Below are 22,599 nucleotides of genomic sequence, written 5' to 3'. Positions count from 1 at the left end.
CTAAATGATAGTTTGTTAATTTAATATAAAGATTTACAATTGGACGTACCTATAAATAACCATATACACTCGATCGGACACGATTGGCGGATATTTATATGTACGAATAATCGTTCATTTAACCGGACACGGGAATGGATTAATAGTTAATAGACTTATTAAAACAGGGGTGAATTATGTACAAGGATACTTGGCATAATTGTTAACAAAGTATTAAAACCTTGGATTACACGCAGTCGATATCCTGGTGTAAATATTAAACAAAGTATTAAGACCTTGTTACAGTTTAAGTCCCCATTTAGTTGGAATATTTAACTTCGGATATAAGGATAATTTAACGAGGACACTCGCACTTTAAATTTATGACTGATGGACTGTTATGGACAAAAACCAGACGGACATATTGAATAATCCAGGACAAAGGACAATTAACCCATGAGAATAAACTAAAATCAACACGTCGAACATCATGATTATGGAAGTTTAATTCGAGCTGGAGCATTTCCTGCTATTATATATGATTTAGTCACTCTTTTTGTATCTTTAAATGCATAAAGTAATTAATTTGCAAGTTCTTGCATATGCATTATTTTTTAAACTTTCGTTTCGCATTCTTTTGTGCGAATTCTATATACCTTAATTGATGTTCACATCATGAAGCATATTTTTCTTTATTTTTCCTTTCTCCCCTAATATAGGGAATAATTTTTTTTTAAATGACAATCAGCAAAACGTGCTGTAAAAACATCACCCGTCATGGGTTCAATATATCTTATAATTGAAGATATTTCATATTCAATATATATATATCCCCATCCTCATTTGAAGACCCATTTTAGTGCGTTGTGGTTGTGCAACTAGAACATATACTGCACAAACAAATGTTCTAATGGGAAATATTTGGCTCTCGGCCAAAATCAAGTTGTAGGGGAGAATATTTATGACTTGCATTTTGTCTAATATGAAATAATGTCGCAGCATGTAATTTTTCATGTCCCCATATAAATATTGAGAGTTTTGTACTTATTACCAATTGTCTAGTTATTAGATGTAAGCGTTTATCTATTGATTCAGTTAAATCAATTTTGTGTATGCACATGAGCAACTGGATGTTCAACAACAATCCATGTAGACATATAATAATCATTAAATGCTTGAGATGTTAACTCAACAGCATTATCAAGTCTCATCCTTTTAATGGTGTAATCAGAATAATGTGTTCTCAATTTAATAATTTGTGCAAGAAACTTTGCAAATGTTATATTACGGCTTGATAACACACAAACATGAGACCATCCGCTAGATGCGTCTATTAGAACCATGAAATATCAAAATGGTCCACATGATGGATGAATTGGTCCATATATATAACCTTGAATTCTTTCAAGAAGCATTGGTGATTCTTTCTCAATATTCTTTTCATTAATCACCATATGTGCTTTTCATTAATCACCATATGCGCTTTTCATCATATATCCTTTTTCACCATATGCGCTTTTAATCATATGCACTGTGCTTTTCATCATATGCACTTTTCATCATATGCGCTGCGTTTTTTATCATATGCGCTTTTAATCATATACGCTGCGTTTTTCATCATATGCGCTTTTTATCATATGCGCTTTTAATCATATGCGCTGCGCTTTTCATCATATGCGCTTTTAATCATATGCGTCGCGCTTTTTATTCTATGCGCTTTTCGGTGCTACATAGGTATTTCTCATTTCCGGTTATCATTGATTGATAATCATATATATCAGAGAACTTAACAAATTTCTCTTTGATTTGGGAGAATACAAAACATTGTTTATCAGAAAATTCGTACCATTTGGTAATATGAATTTTTTGCCTTTTTCGTTCCTTATATCAAGTTTGCAAGACCTGATATAGTATTTTTAATTCCTTCATTTGATTTAAATCAATGAAATATTTCTTAGATTTGATCATAGTGTGTATGTTACCACTATCTGCAATACATAGGTCTTTACCATTTAATTGATGTTGTATTTCAGCAGGATTCATACTAAAACTTTAAATAAGATAAGCAAATAATGAGTTATATTTTACCAAGATAATCAAATTATATTACCTGCAAACAAGTTAAAATCTGAAGTACATAAAAGATAACACTTAATAAACATATGCGTTATGGTCTAAAACCATTATTTATGAGTGATACATAACAAGCTAGGCATCTTAGAAAATTCAAACCATTCAAGTCTCAAGGTAGCTCAGGGTTTATTTAATCAAGATTTTTCAACAGATTCTTTCTCTTTTTCTTTTCTTTTGGGACTTATTTGTAGAGATAAAGAAGATGTTCATGTATTCAAGAAAGTGAGTGTTTTCTTGATTTTAGTTACTATTTTTGTGATATGTAAATTTTATGTATACAATTAGCCACTCATAGTTTTTGTTGCTCAAGGTTAACTAATGATCTTTACAAGTGATTCTGGTGTTGTGAAAACAATTGCAACATCAATTACTAGGGTTAGGGTAACCTGAATGGTGTATAATTATCTGAATAAGTCAATTAGTCAAACACTCATCACCTTGATAATTGATCATTACTATGTGAATTACTAGAAGCACATTTAATCATTAGGTACGATACAACGTTTTATTGTGCTTTATTATTTGATTTTGATTTGATTTAGTTAATATAATATAATGTGATTACTTTCAAAACTAACATCCCAAATCCTTCTATGACTAAAATAACTAGTGAACTATGAAAATAACCGAAGGGACGTTTTTTTCCTCTTAATTTAGCTCGTTCGTGGTATTGAAGTATTTAAGGGAGTTCGTGTTATATGCTAATAGGTCATTATAGTTGATTTAGGAAGGTTTGAAGGAAGCATGCCACATAAGTTGTATTATCATCTAGGCATTAAAAATACTTATTTAGATGTGACAGCACCATCTTTGGTAGCTTTTGGCCATAAGTGCCAAATTTAAAAACTTATACCTACCGATTTTGCCCACCTAAGATAGATACTGATTAAAGTAAACCTGTCACTTATCCCAATTTACATTAAAAATTCATTTGAAGTGATGAAGTCAGCCCAAATGATAGAAATTGGGAAATAATAAGAACATTTCTCACTGTTTGTCTTAATTTCATAGTTTAATTAAAACGTTGCATTAATATCTTATTAATTTGATATATGTATCATCATTGTTGGAGAGTTAGATTACAGAAATATAATTCAGGCGGTATAACCGACCATATATAAATTAAATAACATAAATATAAATATTAGTGAAGTTAATAAAAGTTAGATTACATAAATATAATTCAGGCGGTATAACCGACCATATATAACTTAAATAACATAAATATAAATGTTAGTGAAGTTAATAAAAGTTAGATTACATAAATATAATTTTACTTATGATAATAATATTTACCTTACTAATAAATAATAGAAGATATCGTTAAGGAATTTCTTACCTTGATTAGTAACATGTGCTTGCTTAGATAAACCTTGATTATACGGAGCACTTCGTGCTGATAATGTGTTATAATTCTAGTGGTTTATAACAACCTTTATGGCTGATCTTAGCAAAGACTTCTTAATATATGTATATATGAATAAAGAATAAAGATAAGATGAAGAAACTTTCTATATTATGAAAGTTAGGTACAAGTTTGAATGGCAAATATGGATGCCTTATTTATAATGCAAAGTTTACTGTGCAAATAACTATTACTCTGCATGCGTAAGTTATGTATACAAAATTGACATCCACATAGCCACCTTATCTTGACTTTGTGGTATCATAACAAGTACTCTATTATTATTCAATACTCTTATTTTATTTTATTTGTACGTAGTACGCTTCTTCTTTGACTTACAAATTAAGGTTCGTTCATTCATGAATCAATGGGCAGCTACTTTGCTAAATTCACTATATATACGCGTATTTTATTTTATTATATTAATATATATATTTTTTATTTTTATATAATATATACAATAAAAATTAAAAATCTATCATATAATATTTTGTTGACATTATTCTATCTATAGGTCACAACAATAGTTGTTTGATAAACTCGATTAATTTTACACGGTTATTTTATCCACCCATGCTATTTAACAATTATGCAACACACGAGCTCAAAAATCTATCATATAACATTTTGTTGACATTATTCTATTTATAGGTCACAACAATAATTGTTTGATAAACTCGATTAATTTTGCACGGTTATTTTACCCTCCTGTGCAACGCACGAGCTCTACAACCTAGATTAATTAATAATCATTTTAACCGGTATAGCCGGTAGCAGGTCATTTTTGTTAACATGAGTACAATTTTTGAAAGTATATAACCTACATTGGTATTTTTCGGAGTAGATAGCCTACATTGGAATTTGGAACAACAATGAAAGTACATAGCATATTTATGGCTTTAACCCTTTATATTAAGTTACTAACACCACTCAAAACCACTATTAAAATTTGTTAACACCACAGACTCTTAAACTCAAAAGAACTTTTAAAATTTGTCAACACCACAGGTTCTTAAACTCAAAAGAACTCTTAAAATTTGTTAACACCACGAGCCTTTAAACTGAAAAGAATTTTTAAAATTTGTCAACACCACAGGCTCTTAAATAACTGTTATACTTTTCCTATTTTTTTAGTATCGCTATTTACATACTAATATGAACTACGAATTACACTTTTTGCACGGTTTGTTACACACCCGTGCAACGCACGGGCTCAAAAACCTAGTGTGTATATATATATATATATATATATATATATATATATATATATATATATATATATATATATATATATATATATATATATATATATAGTGGTAGGATCAAGAGGGAAGTAGCCATTCGGGGGGAAGCGGGGGGAAGCAAAAACTTTTTTTTTTTTCGTTTTTTGGAAAAACTTTGTTCACGAACATTATAGATGAGATGAAAATATGAATATTTAGTAGAGACACTTTGTGATAAATATTTTTATTTTGGCGGGAAAACGCTCGAAGAAGTAATATATAACAATTATCGTGTTTTTCGAGCGTATTTTGAGGTTTTAGCTATTGGGGTTTAGATATTAGGGTTTATAGGGTTTAGATATTAGGGTTTAGAAATTTAGGGTTTAGGGTTTAGATTTAGGGTTTAGATTTAGGATTTAGATTGAGTTTTTAACACGAACGGTTTAGAGTTTAGGGTTTAGGGTTTAGGGTTTAGGGTTTGGTGTTTTGGGTTTATGGAATAAACCCTAAACCCTAAACCCTAAACTCTAAATCGGGCTAAATTTTACTTCACAAAACATGGAAAAAAAAACGTTCATATTCTTCACGAACAATATTATCTTGAATGTTATTTTTGTCGATCGTTTTCCCGCTTAAATAATAACATTCATCACGAAGTGTCTCTTCTTAATGTACATATTTTCGTGTGATCTTGATGCCGGGAAAAAAAAAATTCAAAAAAAACGAAAATTTTTTTTTTTTGCTTCTCCCGCTTCCTCCCGATTGGTTACTTCCCCATTGATCCTGGCACTTATATATATATATATATATATATATATATATATATATATATATATATATATATATATATATATATATATATATAATATTACAACATTGAGTATATAAGTATAAATTTATTGGTGTATATGTGGGGTCACCCACCTCACAGAAAAACTTGCTGTTGAGAGGAAAAAGACTCCATCAGTCAGTAATAATCAGTCACATTTCGCCGGAACGGCGATCTCATTTTCCGATTCCGATCACATCCATGGCTGCAAAATCCTCCACAAAGACCAAGAAAAAAAAGACCAAAACACCCCCGGTTCAAACTGAGTCAACTCTCCCAAAAACACCTCCAAAAGACAGCAACAACAACCCTTCAGCTTCAACACCAAAACGTACAAAATCTCCTGGTGTGCGTGTTGTTGGCAACCGAATTTATGATTCCAAAAATGGTAAAACTTGTCACCAGGTACATATATCTATCATAAATCCATGCAATGTGTGTGTTTTATGTGAATCTAAAAGACTAAAAATGATAAAGTTTGTGCCTTTTTTTTTGTTTTATCAGTGTAGACAAAAGACTATGGATTTTGTAGCAAGTTGTACACATCAGATGGATAACAAGAAGCAATGTACACTTAATGTATGTCGGTCTTGTTTATTGAACAGGTAATTTTGATTTATTTTGTTTGGATCTGACTGATTTAGGAAATTTAGCATTTGAATTTTTTAATTAATTATTAAAAATAAATTAATAAAATAAATTTTTTTTTTTTGAGGTAGATATGGAGAGAATGCTGAAGAAGCTGTTGCATTGGGGGATTGGAAATGCCCAAGATGTAGAGGCATTTGTAATTGCAGTTTTTGCATGTAAGTAGTTTTTAATTTTAATTTTAATTTCTGTTCTGTTTTTTGTTTCTAGATATATGCTGTAAATGTAAATTTTAAGATCTGATCCACCAAATAAGAATGTTGAATTTTGACTTTGATAAATTGGATATGCTTTTTAATTAGGAAAAAGAATATAATTCTTTTAATCTTTAAAGAATGTTTTGGCATACAATGTGAATATTGGTACAAATGTAATATGTGTAACCTGTTGGTATTTAATTGGTAATAAGGATATGTGCCAGTTTTGGACTTATGAAGTACTACGTTGACATTATAAGTCAAACTATAGCACTTGTTTGACTTAAGAATGTAGTGATTTTATTCGGTGAAAAATACCATTTTGTATTTTTTTTTTTTAATAAAATTGAAATTGAGGGTGTTGCAGGAAGAAGAGAGGATGCGGTCCAACTGGGATGCTTATTCATACTGCTAAGAAAAATGGGTTTGCTTCGGTTTCGAATCTTTTAAATATGAATGGTACTGCAGGTACTAAAAAATCCGAAGGTCGAAAAAAGCGAAAAGCTTCTGAAAAGGTCCAGTTTTTTTTACATTTATTTACATCCCACGTGGGTAAAACACGACTGAATTCGGAAATCTCACATGGGCCATTGTTAAATGTAACTTGCAGGAGACAACGGATGAACCGAAAAGAAAACGGTCAAAAGAAGATGATGTCAAAAATGAGATGAAAGAAGATGATGTCGAAAATGAGGTGAAAGAAGAAGATGGTGACGTAAATGAGTTAAACGAAGAAGATGATGACAAAAATGAAGTAAACGACGAAGATAATGGCGAAAATGAGGTAAAAGGAGAAGAGGATGGTGAAAATGAGGTAAGCCGAAGTTTAATAAAATGTCATAAAAATTAGACCTAAAAGAACATGAAGTACATAATTGCTTTATAATAAATCGTTGTGCATCATACAGTTTAGGGCATTGATATATCCGCCATCTTTTTTGATATATCTACCAGTACTGTGCATTAACAGGTTGTAGGATACAAATATGGTGTTGCATATATCACCACCCTACAGTTTATAAGATATATACAAACCTTGAGGATCTAATTAATAACGTTTTGGCAGGATGAGAAGGATATCGAAGACGACGAAAAAGTGGAGATTGAACTCCCGGAGGGTACAGAGTTAACGAACGTTGACGGCATCGATATGCCGTCAGGTGATATTGGACATGCGTTGCAGTTATTAGAATTTTGCGAAACGTTCGGAGAGGTAAGTTTATGAAATCATAAAATTTGGAAGCTTTTTGTTGAACTCGGTATCTAAAGTTACTATCCTTGAATCTAGACGTTTAGATTTGGAACCTTTGAGTTTTCATTTATTAAAGTTTGAATCTTTTTGTTGTAATATAGGTTCTTGAGTTAAAGAAAGGGGAGCCTGAAATTTTACTTCGTGAACTAAATTGCGCGAATACAAATAAAAGACGTGAAGTACTAATTGTTAAGTTCCATGTTAGATTGCTCTCTATTATAGAAGAAGATCTAGGGAAGAAGTACGTTATTATTTTAAAATTTAATTTAATATATAAATTTGTAGTTACATTTTTGTGTAGATCTTAACCGGGTTTAAACATTATGCAGATATTCTGGAAAATCATGGTTGGAAGATTTTAAAGAATGTATATCTGAATCCATGTATACATTGAAAGATAGTCTTTTGGAGTGGTTTAATGATGGATATGATGAAATGAACTTTTCGAAAAAGCTCAGGCTTTTGAATTTCTTATGTGATGAAACTCTTGAAACTGCGTTAAGTCGACTTTCATCGAATTAAATTTTATATCTTTTCTTACTTAATGTATGATTAATGATTAAATCTGATTGGTTTATTCGTTTTGTTGGTTATAGAAAGTTGAGGTTGTGGATTGAGGAGCAAAATTTGGTAGAAAAGAAGAAAATTAAAGAGAAGTTGATTGCTAATAGAGAGAAGGTATTTTACTATTTTCATAAAAATAATGTTTTTTTTTTTTATTATTATTATTATTTTTTATTATTATTATTATTATTATTATTATTATTATTATTATTATTTTGCTTTTAACGGTGTGTGTGAATGTAGGAGAAAAACATGAAGAAGAAGGTACAAGATGAAGTGGCAAAAGCTATTCTTTCGCGCAGTGGAATCCCACTTTCGCTTGCTGAACATAATAAACTTATTTCGAAAGTTAAGGCTGAAACTGCTCAAACTCTTGCAAATTCCTTAGAATTGAGAGGTTTGTAGGATCATTAATTCGACTTTTGTGTCCGTACTGTATATAGTAGTTGTACCACGGGCTTAAAAGCTTATACCTTTAGCTCATTATTTGTATTCAACTTTTTAGAGGTACCACATCAATCGTTTGTTGTTAGATCAGAGCCCATACTTTTGGACAGAAAAGGCTGTAAATTGTGGAGGTTGAGATGTCACGCTGATACGATTGGCATTTTGGTTCAAGGTTTGTGTTAGCTTCAATTTGTTTTCATGATTATGTAGCTGACTCAAACTGTAAAGTTACGTATTTACCCCTAAGATGATTCAATTTGCAGATTCTTGCTATGGAGATGAGATTACTTCTGATGAAAATTGGTTTACTTACAATGACCAAGAAAAGGTTTTGGTTGAAAAATATATTTCTACATGAAGGTACTCTTTTTTTTGGTTTTGCGATTTCGCAAATGGGAATATTCCTAAAAGTAATATAATACGATATCTTGATTTCAAAATAGTAATTTAGAATATCTGATATCATGATTACCACTATACACTGAGATTGCACAAAAATATCTTGTTGAGGTTAACAAGAACATGTAAGTTAAATTTACCAATATAGTAAGTGGGAATATATAAGAAAATAATTCAAATCAACCCAAGGCACCTTTTTAAAAGTCTGGAATCAGATATCTTGATTTCTGTACAAAAGGTCAATTTTTTGGTAATTTTTGTTGAGGTTACAAGAACGTATAAGCTTAATAGTAACCAATGCATTGAGTGGGGATGTTTAGGAAATAAAAATTTGGAGTTACCCTTTTGCTTGTCTACAAAATCCCAGATCAGATATTCAGATATCTCAATCTTAATTACCCTTAATAATGCGTAAATTATTTTGCAAGTTAGCAAGAACATGTTAAATTTAAAGCTTACTGTTTTTTTGGTCTTATGGTTACAGGAACTTTAGAGAATGATTGGGACATGTTACAAAGGGGCATGTTTAGATACAAATGCAGCATGTTTTCACATATTATTACTGTAGTAAACTAGTAGAATCATAGCTTTGAAATGGGAACCTTTAAGGCTTTTTAAGGATATGCAAGTTTTTTTTGTTATTATTATTTTTAGAACAAAGACGCACCATTCGTTTGTGTTTCGTTCTGTTATCCTCTGGCTTTCATTTCCCTTCAAGATCCAGCACTAAAGCTGTTTACAGCTTCGGTATCTCAAGTGCTGACTTGCAAGGCATACGATAGCATATCGTTAATATTTATCGAACGTTTCTTAAAATGTTACCATCTTGTCGCTATGATAAATGCTGAAGAACTTGGTTAAAAAAACCTGTAGAGCGTATCTCAAATGCTGACTTGCAAGGTATACAATAGCATATCCTTAATACTTGTCGAACGTTTTTTAAAATGTTAAGATCTTGTCACTATGATAAATGCTGAAGAACTTGGTTAAATAACCTCTGTAGTGCACAACGAAAAATATGACAATATTTTGTTTAAGCAATGCAGTTCTCATATGATGATAAGAAGTAAAACAAGTTACATCAAATGTTATTAGCACTCGTCATACATTCGTATTTGAATTATAAAAGTTTATGTCTTTGTTAGTAAACTTTATCTACATATATGTTAAGTTATGAAAAAGGCACACCAACATCACATTGAGTTGCATTCTGTATACAAAATGGTGACAAAGTTGATACAAATAACAGTTAGAAGACTATCTCCAAATATTTACACCCTAACAACCAAAAGACAAACCAAAATTAACTGAACAGTAATTTAAGTTATCAAGAAACTGAAAATTTTGTATCTTGAAAGCTTTCTTTTGTATTGATCTGAGATTTGAGGCTATACATCATATACAGGTAACTGCTCCTCGATATTAACACGACAAATAGGGCATTTCTTACACTTTTCGGCGCACGTACTGCAGAAAAGCGAATTATAGTTACAACAAGAATTTAAAGAGGATGGAGCCTAATTAGTTGAAATAAATAAACGTAACATGAAAATGTAACATGTTAAAAGATGATATAATTTAAAAATGACAACTTTTGTGATTGTAATCGACACATTAATTAGATAAACAAAATTTGATTTTGAAGACATGTTCGGTTTCGATCCAACCTATACAAAAAAAAAACACGTTTTGACGAGCATAATTAGTCTGTTACTCAGACTCATTCACCAACCATAATAACTAATTATAGGAGCAACACGAGTACCTGCAAAGAATGCGATGCCTACATGGGAGGAGTACTGTGCTTATCTCTCCTTCAAAGCAAACCCGACATAGCACTTTTTCCTGCAAATTATGTGTGTTCATGTACAACAAGAATGACTATTAATACACCATCCCATAAGTAGCAATGTATTTTATCGTATACCATATGTAACATTGGGGTCTTAAATTTGTCAAAAAGAAACGTCTTTTTATAAAAAATATAACACAAGGTCAAAAACATATTCTTAAAATATTATGATTATTCAGTTTTAATTAATAAATATAGGTTTTAGAGGTTAACCAAGAGACGAGAAGGGAACTGATGAAAAAATAGAGTTTAAAATTACCGATTAATGAGTTCACAGCGACAAAACAAAATTGCGATGAACTTGCATTTTTTTATTGTTTGTGTTTTGTAACTATGGCCATCTACAGGCAAGAATCAAGAGTTTGAATATTACATTTTGAAGTCTCTCGTACTCTTGTTGGCTAAATTTTGTGATTTCCGTCTGCTCACCAAGAGCTGCTTGAAGCCTCCAAACCTATGAAGAAAATAAAAAGCACGAAAGTTATACAAAAAACTGCAAGTGAAAAGAAATAATAAGAATTTTTTTTTTTTATATATATATTTTTTTCTGAAAAGAAATAAAAAGATGGTTGTGGTTACCTCCTCAGCAAGATCCTTTTTTGGCATTTTCTTTACTATTTCTGGTGGATAACCACAAAAAGTGTTGTAACTGCACCGATAGAAACATACATGGAGAAAATCAAAGATATAAATAACATAAACTTGTTTTCTATTATTACATTCTTTTACCACAATGTCCATCAAAATAGGACAAATACCATGATTTCTGTATTCACACACGTAACGTAAAATTTAACACATAATATTTGTTGTTAAATGGGTAATTGTTGATCTCATAATACATACTAATATACCATTTCTATATATGCAACGTTTTAGAAAAACACACATGTTTATACGTGTTGTCATCCAGATTGCCACCTGGTCTATGTAACATATATAGAGGGACAAAAGGACTTAGCTTAATATCAATTTCGTCAATGTTTTGTGACAATCAATAAAACCTACATAGGAAATCAATGCTGTAACAGTAGTTGGTATGCGTATGCTCAAGGTTCTAAAAGTCGCAAGTCAGGGACGAGTCGGTTGGGACCTTAAAGGGACGAGTCGGTCGGGTCGGGGACGAGTCAGGCGTTGACCAACGTTGACTTTTAATAATAAATAAATTAAACATATAATTGCACATAATATATCAAACATAGAACATAAATATCTCAAACAAATATATATGGCACAAAGTCTAATTTTATAAGATATAATTTTTTTTACCTAACTTTGACTTTGATCGACTCGGCCAACTCAGCCCGACTTTGACCGAATTTTAAGGCGTTTTTAGGAGAGTCGGGACAGGTTAGTCCCAAAACTGACGCGTCGGACGACTTTTACAACAGAGGGCATGCTAGCAAAATATAATGACCAATTGTTAACATGGTTAATCTTGTTACTTAGAAGTTAGGAGCAACAATGTTTTGAAATATGTAATAAGGTTTGCTGATTTTTAAATCATTATCAACTAAGTAGGTAAGACAGTTGTGATTTATAGAAATAGCGATAAATACAACCGTCACATGATCATTGACCAAATAGGTAGAACAATTAAGAGAACAAGAATAGCACAACAAAATCTAATAAAAGCGGGGCACAAAAATAATTAGTTTATTTTCTTTCTAACTATTTATTTTCTTTCTAGTAAAATTTTAAACTAATTATTTTCTGAGTTTATTTTCCAGCTAACTATTTAAAATTTTAAATAACTGAGACAAATTCCTACTGATAAACTCAGTAAACAATATTAACCACAGAGCCCTCTTATAATATATACTAGAATATTAAAATTACATGTAGTAATTGTTTATACACATCTCATTAGGGATCACAAGAGAAAATCAAAATTACAAACAACGCAAATCATTTTTAGTGATAACTATTTCCTTTCTTACCATCAGAATAATAATACTAATGTTTGCATGGGATTCAAGACAAATAGCAAAATATTCAAGTGAAGAAGAAACATTTACTTACCCTGAACCCACATCATGGTAAAGTCGTGCCCGTTCTTCTCGACTTCCTTCGTCTATAGACCACCAACCAAGCAGTCTGCATATGTCAACAGAACAAAATTGTGTGATGAGTAGAGGTAGCAATTTCGAAACATATACGGAGTACTTATTAACGGGTCGTTCACATCATTAAATATATCTAACAGGTCAAACGGGTCATACAAATACCGCTCAGACGAATACGGATCAAACATGTTAAAACTCAACCAGAGAAATATTAAAGCATAGAACCTCCTATAACAATTTATCTCAATTTTAAATTACTTTAAGACATTTGTTATATTAGTATTCATATTCATATATTCATATATAAAACTAAAAATTTGAAAGGAAGTGTTCTGAACGACCCAGGTCAATTTGAAAGTACATGTTTCTGGGATACCCAACGTGAACCATACAAAGAGTTACCCAGTTTAAACCTTTTATCAAACCCACCCAATTTCAATATACCTGGACCCACGGTGCAAAAACCCAAAACATTCACGAGCTCGGGCAGAATAGGTGAAATATCTTCCAGTGCCAGTTCCGCTGCGTAATAAAATAACAATTTTCTCCACCAATCTTGATGCAGAAAGCAGGACACCCACCCCTTGCAATAAAAGTAAAGGAGAAAATATAACAGGAAGCGGGATAGATTTAGCAGCTAGAGGTTTTTCCTGAAACTCAAAAATAAAAAATATATAAATAAAATAAATGAGATAGTTTTACATATAATGATATAAATAACATTTTAATAACCACATAATATAAACATACCTCCAATCGCATACAGAGAAGAATTTGGAAAACAATAATTGGAATTTTCATTATGTGTCCACCAATGTCTTGCAGACTGCACATGCCATCATCAGATGTATCATCTGAAGAAACAACTAAACCACTGTTCCAATCAAGATATCTAATAGCCGTAGATGATGAGCTGGCTTCAGAAGTTTGTGAATTTCTGTGAATTACTGGATTCGACCACTTTGTACAGACCAGAAACGAAAAGCATTCCGCAATACTATAAAAAACAAAGATTGGAATTAGTTCGAAAAAGATGATAGCTTTTTGTGTAAAGGGATGCAAAATGTGACGGTCTTATAGGAAAAGTACCCAAAATTAATGAGCAAATCCCACCAGCCTAAAGCGTCTACAAAACCTGCTAAGAATGGGAAGTTAATGAAAGCTAATGTGATACGATATGTGAAAACTCAACACCATCAATCAAGACTACAAGGTAGTAAGCAATATATCATTTCTCAAGAGCATTAAAGCATGCTACGTAGAAACTTGAGAAAGGAATATAAGTGTTATGAATCGATAAACGGGTGTCTAATCTGATTGCAATTGTCATTGAACCTAAATATAATAGTAAAAAACTTCCTTTTTCCGTGCATGTAAACAAACCTTTAATAGCAAGAAAGTTAGGGTTCAAAAACCGTATCTTGTTCACTAGTGGATAAAGGGAAGAACTGACAGAAGAGTTTACTAGTATATACTTAATACTGTATTATTTTTTAAAAAGGCAAATACTATACTATATACTTAATAAAGCAAAAGAGGGTAGTTGAATTGGACAAAGAAATACCAGATAGCTTCAGAAGAGTAAAAACGGTAGCAGCAATGAAGAAAACCATGGAAATAGCAACCCAGAAATGCTGAAAGAAAACACGACCATCACTTTAAGTAGTTTTTTTGATAATAAACAAAAAAAAATATAGTCGTGTAAATAGAAATTATCTACATCAGAAAATTACATACTACGTACGGAGTAGTTAATATTGAGTCCTTGCATACTTGAGATAAGATTTTTTACTAAGGACTTCTTATTTTTCCACATTTATATAATCTAACTGGTATCATCTTCATAATTTCTATATGAAGTATAAACCAAACTTACAGGAAGTGTTTCCCATATCGCGTCATCGCTTACGGTTTCATCATCTCCTGGTAACAGAGCCTTGCACATTCTGTACACGATAGACGATCAAAAGTTTATACATCGCATCGTGTTTCAAAGGTAACAATACGATTAATCACCTACTCACTTCTTCAGAAATGGAAATAGCACAAGTGTTAAGTTAATAATAATTACAACTGTTCATTACAGAAACAGGACTTGGAACCAAATCAAGTTACATGGATAATTAGTGAAATTCGGAAACAAGCACCTGAAATTGTCAACAAGAATGGTTACTTCAAATGCCAAAAGAGGTAGAAAGACAATTTGCAAGCTTACAGGTGGAGGCCTAGAAACTGCACAAAGTAAAGTAATATAAAGTTACAAGCTTTATCGTCAAATAATCAGATAACTATGTAACATGTCAACATACCAGAACCGTTTTCCAGAAAGATACAAAGAAGCAATTCAAATGAAATAAGCAAAGGTGTGGCAACAACTGCATGACATGGTGCCCACTGCATGACACGCAATGTAACCAAAAAAAAAAAGAAAAGAAAAAAAGTTTCCATGATTCATATCAAAAGAATCAAAAGAATAGTAATGATAATGAAACAAGAAAGGAATTAAAGAATGATATCATACATCACGGCCATGGGGGACTGACGGTGCAGGTAACGAGAATCTTCCTCGCGCAACAACCCCATGAAACACAAAAAGCGGGAAGAAAATAAACCTGCATAACAGATCAATAGTTTATATAGTTTTAAAAATTACATCTTAAAGACATTATCTATTAAATGACGTAGCTTTATCTGAACAACTGTCCTATTAAGATCAAAATCACTGTTGTATGCTGACTCTACCTAATGTGTTTGTATATAAGCAAACTTACTTGAAAATTCCCTAGTAAACACTTTAAAACATATTATTATTACTATTATTGCATCTTAAAACTGATAAGTATCCTAAAATGCATGTATCTACAATCATAATTGCCTAAAACAGCAAGATATAAACTAGTTAATTCAACTTAAGATACAGCTAGCACAAATTACACAACACTATCATCATCTGGTATACGTTTAAATATATTTCATTAAGATTAGATACCAAAAAACTAAAATCAAGACAAAAAATAGAAGAAAAAAAAACATAAGATTGAAATGAAAACTGACCACCATGAGTACGGAACAACATGATCGAGTTTAAAAATAAGCAAAACTGTGAAACAAAACAGTGATGTATGAGCAGAAAACGCTTGTACGGAATTTGCTACTCTGCGCCAGCTCATAGCTTTCCTTTGTAATCATACGAAGAAAACACTAATTGTAGAGCTTAATTACAGGAATAAAGTAAGGAAAACGACAATTGCTGTAAAATTGTACCAAAATTGAAGTGATTATAAATTAGGGTTTGGTTTATATGAAGATCAGATAGAAGCTTCTTTAATGAAATACAGATTGGAATGCTATTGGTTTGACTGACGGTAATTGAAATTGAAAATTGGAAATTGAAACTGAGATTTAAATTAGAAAATTACATAACAAAATTTGGTGATTATTGGAGTAATAATTTTTTATTTTTTATATATCGATAAAAATGGTTTTTAATCCAGTTTGACAAAGGAGATGCCTTCACGCCAAGTCGCCAACGCTACGTAACGCACCTTGTTTTTATTTAATTAATTAATTAAATTAATTAATTATATTATATTCAATATTCTAGTGTATATATTCTATAATAAAATTAAAATATTCTATAATAAAATACTCCGTAATAATCTATTTTATTACATGCATGTTAATAATATTTTGTTTTTTTCTTTTTTCAAAAAGCAAACTATATTAAACAACGCGAAAAGGAAATGCATGGGCCTATAGATCAACATACTCGATTCTGAGCTATAAGAACACTAAAACACGATGGGTTACTAAGGGAGCAACTAATATTTTGTTTAGAGAAATAAATTTAAATTTACATTTAAATCAATTCAAATGTGTTATTTATACACAACTTAAGGTGTGTTTAACACACAAATCAAGCTGGTAGTTTTGTTTGAGTAAACTTTAGAGTTTATAAAAAAATAAACTCTAAAAAAATCTAATCTAATTGAGCTACTTTATAAAATAAGCTCATAACTTATGAGTTGAGAAATTACACAATTACCCTTCATATAGATAAATATCATTAATTTTATTGTTCAGTTTTATCAAATCTATAACTTCTATTAAATCTCTAAAATGATGATGTCATCATTTCACAATTTAACTTTCCATTTTGCTAAAACTTGTCATTTATAAAAATATGGATGATGTCATTAATCTTAATTAATTTAGAATTAATATATAATTATTTACTAAAAATCTATCTATAATGATGATTTCATAAATAAGTATTATTTAAGCTTAAACAAAATTTAAAAATAAAGAAAAAAATTCTAAGACTCACATGATGATATTATTAAAATAATTAATTGTATTTAATAATAATATTAACATGTCAATTGTATAATAAAATGAAACATTATATACAACCAAACACCTCCATAACCATATGTACAATATTTGAAGTATTATGTACACTCTTATAATAAAACACCTCATAATCATATGGACAATTTTTGAAGCATTATGTACAGCCTTATGATAATACACTCCTATGATTATATGTACAAACTTTGTAACAAATTGTACAATCTTTTACAAAACACTTTATGAACATATGTACAAACTTTGAAGCATATTGTACAACTTTTATATAATAAATATATTTTAATTATTTAAATAATTTCAAGAGGCATTTGTTATTACTAATAATTATTATTAAAAATATAAATACTTCATTTTTAAGCAAACTTTGTTATAATAATTATAACTATAATTATTATATTATGATAATTCAAATACAGGTTCTCTTTACAGGATTAATTACGTTATATATTTATGCGAAATTCATGCCTCAATAAAAGGTTGTAATGTAGGCTTTTATGAAAAAGAAAATAATTATTGTAATGAAAATTGAAAGAGAATTGTGGGAGAATAAATATAGTTCATTTATCCTGACATCAATATGTTTTGTAAAAACAACGAGAATTTTTTTAGTCGGAATTCATGGTTCCACGGTTCATAAAGTAAATACCTTTAACATCTATATTAACTTGAACCTTAAAACATATCATTAAATTGTTTCATTTAAACAACCCCGTGATTTCGGGTCATTTTCAATTCTAGTTACTTTGTTAAATACTTATAAAATTAATAATATATGTCTTATAATTAAAAAAAAAAAAAAAAACTTCAATTACCAGCTAAAGTAACAAGCTTTACATTTAATTATAAGTTCTAGTTAATTTCACAAAACACACTTTAATAAGTTTGCATGACAAGATCAATGTACTACTAAATCTACTTAGAGTTGTGATATATTCAACATTATTTTTGATATATTCACCAATATTTATAACTACTTTTCAGTATTACCCTAGCAAATAAATTATAACATTAAAAATAGTGTAACACATTTTTAAAAGTAGTTTAGTAAATTTTGATAGATTTATCAAAGTCATTGTTTAAAATATCAACTCTAAATCTATTCTACAACTAACTATTGATCTATGTCTTATTACACTTTCTTTCTTTTTTTTTTTTTTTTTTGAAAGGCAAGACGAATATTATTAAATCAACGAGAGTACACGATAAGTGTAATGGGACAAAAGACCCCCACGCACAAAAACTTTACACAAAATAAAAACCAAAAAACTACATGCTTGCGGAGTTAGCAAGCAAATACCACGAGAGTACTAAATACATATTACATGCTTGTAAGATAAATACTAGGATCACTAATCACCGTTAACCAATCAAGCTTTCTTCCTTTCGATCTATGCGATATCCACTCGAATGATCTAATTTGGATCTCGTTCATTGCAACCGGAATGCTCCAAGATTTGTTGTTGAAGGCTACATTATTACGATTCTTCCAAATGTAGTAAGCGCTAACCCATTCAACCGCTTGTCAAATTTCACTACCGAACTTTGACAAAGTGATCGAAGGGCTAACTTTACCACACAAAATTTAATTTCTGCTATAATTAGAGATTTGACCAAGCTTCCACCAACGATGAACACGATTCCATATTTCCAATGAGAATTTGCAAAACACCAAACAATGATCTACACTTTCTATGTCATCATCACACACCGGACATCTAATGGAGTGCAAGTCGATACCCCGTTTGTCAAACTCCAACCTTACCAGAAGACGTTTCTTAATTGCCCTCCATACGAAAATTTCTAACTTTCTTGGGACCAAATGATTTTATTATATTAATAATAATAATTTTTATATTACTATTTATAATATAATATAATATAATATAATATAATTATAAGAGTTTTGCTAACATATGTCTTTATAACACAAATTGACGCACATTTAATAAACTCATAATTTCTTTAATTATCAGAATTTGTAATTAACGTATGCATACAAATAAAAATTACTAAATTAAATTAATTAGTATATTAAATACAAATAATATATACAGAAACTTCAAGTTCATTAAATTGAATTTAGTACTCCGTATTAAATACTAAATTGTCGATTCGCTTTCCGTTCCCAATGAGATGGGGAATTTATAACTCTCTATTTTTTGGGTCCTTCATCTTTCTGAATCGAGACCCAACCCGGGTCGCGTCGTTCCAACAATCAGCTTTGGGGAGAACCTCAATATACGATAGCGAATGTCAGAATATAATACGTTATCAAATCTTTTTGCTAAAATGTTTTATTTGTGGGAATAAAATAAATACATCCCTTTGACTGCTAACTTGGATTAAACAATAAGTATCTTCTTTTGTTAAACAAAAAATATAAGTTTAATGTTTTCGGATAAGCCAATTTCTTAGGATAGTAGCACACCATAATAATATAAGCGATACAAGTCAAAATTAATGTTCGTACACTACGGGAGACGTTAACTTTATTTAAATTTGTTGAAAATTTAGTAGTTAAATATGGATGCTAATTAGTCAAATATGGATAGTAAAATTTGTACTATATATATGTGCATAATGTAAGTTACAAAAACACACATATACATTAAATACATCACACCTCTCTTCAACCTCTTTCTTTCCTATATCTTCTACAACACATCTCTCTTTTATTGGTTCTTTCAATTTGAATATATTGAACCAGGCCACTAAAGGTAGTTATAAGCCTACTGAAATATAACACGTTATCAGCACGAAGTGCTTCGTATAATCAAGGTTTATCTAAGCAAGCACACGTCACTAATCAAGGTAAGAAATTATCTAACTTTTATTAACTTCACTAACATTTATATTTATGTTATTTAAGTTATATATGGTCGGTTATACCGCCTGAATTATATTTCTGTAATCTAACTTTTATTAACTTCACTAACATTTATATTTATGTTATTTAAGTTATATATGGTCGGTTATACCGCCTGAATTATATTTCTGTAATCTAACTTTCATTAACTTCACTAACATTTATATTTATGTTATTTAAGTTATATATGGTCGGTTATACCGCCTGAATTATATTTTCTGTAATCTAACTCTTATTAACTTCACTAACATTTATATTTATGTTAATAAGACCTCATGATTGTACGCAACACGTCATTTGACAACACGGTACTTTATGTACGCAACACGTCATTTGACAACACGGTACCATGGGTCGAGATTAATTCCGATCAATACGAATACGATGGGGTCTTTATATGCTATCTAACATTTATGATTACTTATGCAATTAATCATTATTTATTTCATGCATACTAATGTTTATTCTTAAAAGTAAATCTTAAAAGTTAAAATAAGAAAAAATAGTTTGTATTTTTATTAAAAATAAGAAAAAGTAGTTTGTATTTTTATTAAAAGTAAATCTTAAAAGTTAAAATAAGAAAAAGTAGTTTGTATTTTTTATTAAAAGTAAATCTTAAAAGTTAAAATAAGAAAAAGTAGTTTGTATTTTTATTAAAAGTAAATCTTAAAAGTTAAAATAAGAAAAAGTAGTTTGTATTTTTATTAAAAGTAAATCTTAAAAGTTAAAATAAGAAAAAGTAGTTTGTATTTTTATTAAAAGTAAATCTTAAAAGTTAAAATAAGAAAAGTAGTTTGTATTTTTATTAAAAGTAAATCTTAAAAGTTAAAATAAGAAAAAGTAGTTTGTATTTTTATTAAAAGTAAATCTTAAAAGTTAAAATAAGAAAAAGTACTTTGTATTTTTATTAAATGTAAATCTTAAAAGTTAAAATAAGAAAAAAAAATCTTGTCCTTTATATTACTCATACGCGTTTTGATATAGTGACTTTATTCGTTAACGTCAACTAACGACGTTACAACGGTCATATATACATAACGGTTGTTACAACAACTATATTTTTCAACAACTATATTTTTCAAATATAAAATAAACATCTCCGTTTTCACATTTTCACAAATCAATCTTCATTTTTCAGATTACTACTCTCAAAAAGTTTTTGTAAAAATGATTCACACAAGGATGATTTTTCCTATTGTATTGGTCATATTAACTATCATCATTGTTGCTAATATACCACCGGGTGAACCTATATTCTATCCTGCCCTTGTGATTTTATTATTTGTAATCATACCATTATTCTGTTGTTTGCTACTTATGAATTTAAAATGATTCTAATTTCATTTTATTATTTGTCTATGAATAGAAGTTGATTATGATTATGATTTATGTTATTCATCTTTTTGATAATAGAAAATGTCGAATTTGAAAAGGCTTAAATTTACTCATTTAGAACAAGTGGGAACAACTACTTAACATGGGTTATGAATGTAGAAAAACATCTCGAATCAAACGGTATTTTAGAAACCCTGAATGAAAATAACAATTATTCCGAACAAGAGAAAGCAATAGTAAGTATTTTTCTTAGCAAACATATTGACGAGTCCTTAGAATCTACATATTATATGATCGAAAATCCAAGTGTATTATGGAAAATACTCAAAGATAGATACGATATTAATTATCAAAAAAAATAATAATAATAATAACGGTGATCCATGAATGAATAAACTTAAAGATATTAGTAGACGCTCTTATAAGAATTCCGGAGATTCTTATTAATGATCTGGTAACGTGGATCATCAGTCTAGTATTTCTTGAATACATGAACATCTTGTTTAGCTCTACAAATAAGTCCTAAAAGAAAAGAAAACGAGAGTGAATCTGTTGACAAATCTTGATTAAATTAACCCTGAGCTACCTTGAGACTTGAATGGTTTGAATTTTCTAAGATGCCTAGTTTTTTTATGTATCACTCATAAATAAATGGTTTTAGACCATAACGCATATGTTTTATTAAGTGTTATCTTTTATGTACTTCAGATTATAACTTGTTTGCAGGTAATATAATTTGATTATCTTGCTGAAATATAACTCATTATTTGCTTATCTTATTTGAAGTTTTAGTATGAATCCTGCAGAAATACAACATCAATTAAATGGTAAAGACCTATGTATTGCAGATAGTAGTAACATACACACTATGATCAAATCTAAGAAATATTTCATTGATTTAAATCAAATGAAGGAATTATAAATACTATATCATCTCTTGCAAACTTGATATAAGAAATGAAAAAGGCAAAATTTCATATTACCAAATGGTACGAATTTTTTGGTAAACAATGTCTTGTTTTCTCCCAAATCA

General features: G+C 29.8%; 2 protein-coding genes across 2 annotated transcripts; one reads left to right on the top strand and one right to left on the bottom strand.

Annotated features, from left to right (window-relative positions):
• Positions 1-5,770: 5,770 nt before the first annotated feature.
• On the top strand, positions 5,771-9,569 carry LOC139859387 (uncharacterized). The gene is made up of 13 exons (XM_071848177.1): positions 5,771-5,974; positions 6,074-6,174; positions 6,289-6,375; positions 6,782-6,929; positions 7,025-7,228; positions 7,481-7,627; positions 7,768-7,907; positions 7,996-8,163; positions 8,263-8,344; positions 8,474-8,627; positions 8,736-8,849; positions 8,941-9,005; positions 9,561-9,569. Exons 1-13 carry the CDS (start codon positions 5,771-5,773, stop codon positions 9,567-9,569), a joined length of 1,623 nt encoding a protein of 540 aa, XP_071704278.1.
• A 645-nt stretch (positions 9,570-10,214) lies between these two features.
• LOC139857217 (uncharacterized) lies at positions 10,215-16,470 on the bottom strand. The gene is made up of 14 exons (XM_071845957.1): positions 16,049-16,470; positions 15,516-15,606; positions 15,304-15,388; positions 15,142-15,226; positions 14,871-14,940; positions 14,559-14,628; positions 14,084-14,129; positions 13,745-13,991; positions 13,439-13,644; positions 12,951-13,025; positions 11,508-11,577; positions 11,302-11,382; positions 10,842-10,921; positions 10,215-10,543 (listed from the first exon to the last, which is right to left on the bottom strand). Exons 1-14 carry the CDS (start codon positions 16,162-16,164, stop codon positions 10,465-10,467), a joined length of 1,401 nt encoding a protein of 466 aa, XP_071702058.1. The 5' UTR covers positions 16,165-16,470; the 3' UTR covers positions 10,215-10,464.
• Between the last annotated feature and the right edge of the window lie 6,129 nt (positions 16,471-22,599).

Source organism: Rutidosis leptorrhynchoides, chromosome 7, assembly GCF_046630445.1.
Source record: "Rutidosis leptorrhynchoides isolate AG116_Rl617_1_P2 chromosome 7, CSIRO_AGI_Rlap_v1, whole genome shotgun sequence".
NCBI lineage: Eukaryota > Viridiplantae > Streptophyta > Magnoliopsida > Asterales > Asteraceae > Rutidosis > Rutidosis leptorrhynchoides.
The sequence above is the reverse complement of the archived record's forward strand: the minus strand, read 5'-3'. Positions and strand labels throughout refer to the sequence as shown.

Bases quoted from the DNA above. Each gene is read 5' to 3' on its own strand.
- LOC139859387 (XM_071848177.1), top strand. From the start codon at position 5,771: ATGGCTGCAAAATCCTCCACAAAGACCAAGAAAAAAAAGACCAAAACA. The intron at 6,175-6,288 runs GTAATTTTGATT...TTTTTGAGGTAG, and splicing joins CGGTCTTGTTTATTGAACAG to ATATGGAGAGAATGCTGAAG. The intron at 8,345-8,473 runs GTATTTTACTAT...GTGTGAATGTAG, and splicing joins TGATTGCTAATAGAGAGAAG to GAGAAAAACATGAAGAAGAA.
- LOC139857217 (XM_071845957.1), bottom strand. From the start codon at position 16,164: ATGAGCTGGCGCAGAGTAGCAAATTCCGTACAAGCGTTTTCTGCTCAT. The intron at 15,389-15,515 runs GTATGATATCAT...CGTGTCATGCAG, and splicing joins CAGTCCCCCATGGCCGTGAT to TGGGCACCATGTCATGCAGT. The intron at 11,578-12,950 runs GTAAGTAAATGT...CTATCGGTGCAG, and splicing joins TACCATGATGTGGGTTCAGG to TTACAACACTTTTTGTGGTT.